This window comes from Dipodomys ordii, unplaced genomic scaffold (genome assembly GCF_000151885.1).
Source record: "Dipodomys ordii isolate 6190 unplaced genomic scaffold, Dord_2.0 Scaffold27, whole genome shotgun sequence".
Classification (NCBI taxonomy): domain Eukaryota; kingdom Metazoa; phylum Chordata; class Mammalia; order Rodentia; family Heteromyidae; genus Dipodomys; species Dipodomys ordii.
This window is the reverse complement of record NW_012267243.1, coordinates 19,572,446-19,577,509: the sequence shown is the minus strand read 5'-3', so window position 1 is coordinate 19,577,509 and position 5,064 is coordinate 19,572,446. Positions and strand designations below refer to the sequence as shown.

The following is a 5,064-nucleotide window of genomic DNA, read 5'->3' as shown; positions in this document are numbered from 1 at the left end:
GGCCTTGTAGTGGGGCCTCTGGAGGAGCTGTGACCATTTCCAGTTCCTTTTCCCCAAGAAGTCCTCGCCCAGTAGCACTGCAGGTCAGAGCAATACTTTCCTAGTTCCTAAAAGGTCTGCAGTTCCAGCGGGAGGCCGGTCCTTGGAGCTCTAATCCTGGATAGCACTGTTGTGGTTCATCTGACAGCACCTAGCATAGTTTATCAGACACATCAAATCGCTGCCTTTCTTCCTGGGCTTCCATTCTAGCTGGGGGTCAGCCAGTTCCACTGGACTTCAGAGGAGGCTGCATCCATATGAGATGTGGCTGCTAGGCAGACATCACCTTCCTATGTTCTGATGAGACCACCTACCTGAAAAGGTGAGCGAACTCTAGCTTGAGGGAGAGGTGGGACAGACCCCAGTCCCATCTAAAGCCCTTACTGGGGGGGATAAGGTCTGGCAGGATTGTGGATGAGGTTAAAGGTGAAAATCAGAGCAGCTGTAGAAGAGCCCATACCACCCAGCCCTACGTGCCCACCTATACATCAACCCAGTGGCCCAAATCAAGAGTTTTAAGCTACTTCTCACACTGGTGTCTGAGGTATAGGGTGTCATAGGAGCTTGTAGTCTGGCTAGGGGACAGCCTATCAATTCAGGTTCCAAGTACCTGCCAAATAGACTAGCCAGTACAGCAGGCGCTCCCTCCCCAGGGCTGGACAACATGGGTGGGGAGATTGTCACAGTGCTGGTGTTCCCTCTGCCTTTGTTGTGTTTGGCTCTGCCCCTACAAGATAGCTAGTGTGCTAGGCAGGGCACAGGAGCCCAGGCTGCTCATGGTGCTGCGGGGAAGGCTTCCTTCTGTACTGATGCTCCATCCCAGGCACCTGGCTGAGTTTCTTGGCCACTTAGGCCTGGTGCCTCCAGATGTGGGTGGACAACACCCAGCTTAACAAGCCAGCTTCTGTCATGCATTGCCCAGTTACTTGTGGCCCAGATGAACACTTACCTAATCTCAGTGGGCTCAGTGGCGAGCCAGCCAAGCCTCCCGAGATCGAGGGCCAGGATCAGCAGCCCAGGAGAGTGGTGCTGCCTGCTCAGCAGGGGCCTCTCCAGCCACAAGAGGGCAGGGAGTAGTCTTTTCTTTTGGTTTGGGTAGTGGTGCTGTCCCTGAACTCTCAGCTTAAGGGGAGCGCTGCACCATTTAAGCCACTTCCGGTTTTCTAGTGGTTTGTTAGAGATAAGAGTCTTATGGATTTACTTGCCTGGCTGGCTTTGAACCGAGATCCTCAGATCTCAGCCTCCTGAGTAGCTGGACTACAGGCATGAGCCACCAGCACCCAGCTATAACCTGTATTTTTTTGGGGTCGGTCATAGGGCTTGAACTCTGGGCCTGGGCACTGTCCCTTAGCTCTTCAGCTCAAGGCCAGTGCTCTAACTCTTGAGCCACAATGCCATTTCCGGTTTTCTGTTGGTTTATTAGAGATCAGAGTCTCATGGACTTTCCTGCCCAGGCTGGCTTTGATCCTGATTCTCAGATCTCAGCCTCCTGAGTAGCTAGGATGACAGGCATGAGCCGCTGGCACCCTGCTACAGCCTATAATTCGTGAAGGAGTCAGAGGCAGAAGTCCGCTGCGCACTGGCACCCCCACAGGCACTACAGGGCTGCAGTACTGGACATGGCGTCTTTCAGCTGTGCAAGCAGCTCTTCTGGCTGCAGTGAGAAGGTGCTGGTGTCTATTCTCTGGAAGTCAGGGTGTGTGATCAGAGAGGTCAGCACTTCCACAAGGCGGCTAACATCAAATGCAGCCTGCTGGTGGCCTAGCCCTGGGCCCGGGCTGTCCTTGAAAACCTCTGGCCCCTGCCCTAGGACAAGGAGCCTCTTTTCAGCAATGATCTTCAGAAAGTGGTAAAACTCTTCAAAGTTGATCCCGGAGCAGGATTTCATAATGACCTGGGCAGAGCAGAAAGGCCAGTGAGCCCTGTGGGCTAGAGCCATGGATGTGGCCCCCGTTTACCGGGTCCCAGTACCAGCTGTGCTTACAGACCAGGGCAGGAACCCATGAGACAGAGGTACTGAGGACAGCCTGGCCGCCAGTGCTCTGCAGGCTCTGAGTGTCTGCCCTGGTGCTAGGCTCAGACAGCATACATGATTGCTGCCCTCTGCTCTGCCTGTCTTGGCCACCCACCTGACAGTGGTGGTGCCAGTCGGGCATGGAGTCCTTCCACTCGCTTATCTCCCTCTGTACAGCCTGGAGCTCCTGCTGTAGGAAGTGCCACATGTTGGCCAGGTTGTATCCATTGACCCAGTTGTGGTTGATGGAGATGGTGTCATCCTGGAGGGCAGGGCACAGGCTAGCTACCGAGTCGGCAGCAGGCACCATGGGCGCGCAAGCCTATCTCCCTAACCCTTGACCTCGAGTGTCAGGCCTAGGTGCTAGCTGCAACCCTGGAACATGCCAGGCGCTCAGCCCACGGAGGGTGGACCCACAGTGCCAACCCAAAAGGGACCCGGGCTGGAAGGTGGGAAAAGGGCTCAGATTGAATAGGCACAGGGCAGGAATAAGGCAGGGAGTAAAGCGAGGGACTGGGAACTCCACAGCTTCATCTGGTCTGCTGGAGGAAGATCAGGAGGGTCAGGAGCTAACCCCTTTCTTAGAGGAAACAGACAGGAGCTGTGTGAAGGGAAGGGTCCACTGAGGGCAGGACCTTGTGTGCCCACCTTACCAGGTTGTACACTTGGTGGTGCCACCCACTGGGTACAAACACCATCTCTCCAGCCTCCTGCAGGACTTCCAGGGGCGGGCTGCTGTGCTGGGACCGGGGGTACAGGCGGGCATCCAGGAGCACAGGGGCCGTCACGTCATAGGGCAGGCTGCCATGGCAGTCACGCAGGGCCTCTTCCTGCCCAGGTGGGAATAACAACCACTTCTTCCTCCCACAGATGTTGACTGACCAGCTGTAGGAGCGGAATATGTCCGCGTGGAAGGGCGACCTGCAGCAAGGCCTCCTGGTTTATGCCTTGTGGGGTTCAGAGTGGGCCCTGGTTCTCCTGAGGGCCCTGGAGCCGGCTCCCCAGAGGTCTCTATGCACAAAGGGCAGTCACAGCCCCCACCCCTCCCCTTACCAGGTACCTGTGGACCCTGTCTGACATTACCAGCTGCCCTTGGGCCCTGCGTAGACAAATCGGTAGTCATCTACATCCAGAGCATCCCAGAACTCATTCAGCCAGTCAGATGAGAAGTACACGGGAAGAGTGAACACATCCTCCAAGTCCTCCACTGTAGACTCCCTGTGGAGAGCACAGGTACAGAGGAGGCTACCGCAGGAGCCCACACTGCACCCCACCCATACCACATGGGGTTAAGACCAACCTGGCAGGTGAAACCCTTCACATGCTCAGCCCAGGATGGTAAGCATGGCAGTGGCTTTGGGGTGGACTGTGCCCTGGCATTACCACACAGAGTGGCCATTCTCCCACAATCCCAGGATTTTGGCTTCTGGCTACATTTGGGAACTCTGAGCACTTGGTGTTCCTCCTTCATTTATTTCTTTTTTCTTTTTGTTGATTGTGGGGCTTGAACTCTGGGCCTGGGCGCTCTCCCTGAACTTCATTCAGCTCAAGGCAAGCGTTCTACCACTTGAGCCACAGCACCACTTCTGGTTTTCTGGTGGTTAATTGGAGATAAGAATCTCCATGGGCTGGGAAGGTTGGTCAGTGGTAGAACGCTTGTCTTGAGCTGAATGAGACCCCAATCACAGAAACATTTTATAACAGTCACAGGGAAGACACAGCTCAAACAATACTGCACTGGAGAAGCCGCCTAGATTCATGCTCACACGAGTCCTAGTCAGACAAGACAGGGCTGACTGACACCTAGTAGCAACAAACCACTTTTAGATGCCAAAACACCATATGGGTTTCTCTGACAGACATGTATGTTTTGGTGCACTCCGCAAACCCCTATTCATCATAAAAAACCCAATTTGGGCATTGCTTTTCCTGTATCCTTCTGATTGTATGACTCCACGCCCTCTGCCTTTTTTTTTTTTTTTAGGCCAGTCAGAGGAAACACAGACTACATTGCTGGCTCAGGAAAAGGGGAATCTTGAAATCTGAGGGACAAATTTACTGAATGCAGTGTGCATTTTGGACCATCACAAAGTAAAAAAAAACCCTAAGGCAGAGCCGGGTTCTGGTAGTTCATGCCTGTAATCCTAAGTCAGCCAGGTGCTGGTGGCTTGGGCGTGTTATCCTAGCTACTCAGGAGGCTGAGATCTGAGGATCACAGTTCAAAGCCAGCCTGGACAGGAAAGTCTGTGAGACACATCTCCAATAAACCACTAGAAAACTAGAAGTGGTACTGTAGTTCAAGTGGTAGAGGGCTTGCCTTGAGCTGAAGAGCTGAGGGATGGCGCCTGGGCCCAGAGTTCAAGCCCCACGACAAAAAAATAAAAAAATAAAAATCACAGTCCAAATGTGTAAGAACCAAGTTACTGATTGTGGCCACCACTGGGCTGCCAGGCTGATGTGCTGACTTCCAATGGAATGCCAATATGGCCACCACTGAAACCAAAGCGCATCAGGGGCTGTAGACAGGGTCACCCACTACCTGCACAGGTGCCAGTCCTTGAGGTAGAGGCAGCCCCGAGGGGAACTGTAGCCCCCCTGGATGTACTCCTTCCAGTAGCTGATGTAGTCTCGGAAGGACATGTGCTCCTTGGGGTTGGAGTTGTATTCCTGGACCCCACAGTTGGCAACAGGTACAATCACATCTCCTGAAGAAGACAGCACATACGTGGGTGAGACCAGTCCTGTACTTGGCCTCCTGGGCTCTACCACCCTCCAAGCCAGCGCCTGGCACGTCCAGGTCAGACCGGCCTGGGTGACACCTTCCACCTGCTGCTCTGCGGTGCATCCTGGGAATCCATCCCGGCCGCTTCTGCCAGCGCTCGGACCAGGGTTGAGGGTTCAGGCCGCTCCACCTTCCTAACTTCTCCCACGCCAGTGCTGAGGCCGTGGATACAGCCCATGCTTGGAGACGGGCTCTCAATTCTCCATGCCTGCCCCGCTGCTCTGGGCCC

General features: G+C 54.5%; 1 protein-coding gene across 1 annotated transcript in view; it reads right to left on the bottom strand.

Annotated features, from left to right (window-relative positions):
- Window positions 1-1,504: 1,504 nt before the first annotated feature.
- The window catches only part of Jmjd4 (jumonji domain containing 4), a 9,144-nt gene continuing 5,584 nt past the window's right edge, over window positions 1,505-5,064 (bottom strand). The window contains exons 2-6 of the mRNA XM_013015578.1: window positions 4,593-4,758; window positions 3,137-3,271; window positions 2,707-2,974; window positions 2,169-2,315; window positions 1,505-1,933 (exon numbers count right to left, since the gene is read on the bottom strand). Of these exons, the coding sequence (XP_012871032.1) occupies window positions 1,637-1,933; window positions 2,169-2,315; window positions 2,707-2,974; window positions 3,137-3,271; window positions 4,593-4,758 (1,013 nt within the window). The 3' untranslated portion in view covers window positions 1,505-1,636. The remainder of the gene's footprint in view (window positions 1,934-2,168; window positions 2,316-2,706; window positions 2,975-3,136; window positions 3,272-4,592; window positions 4,759-5,064) is intronic.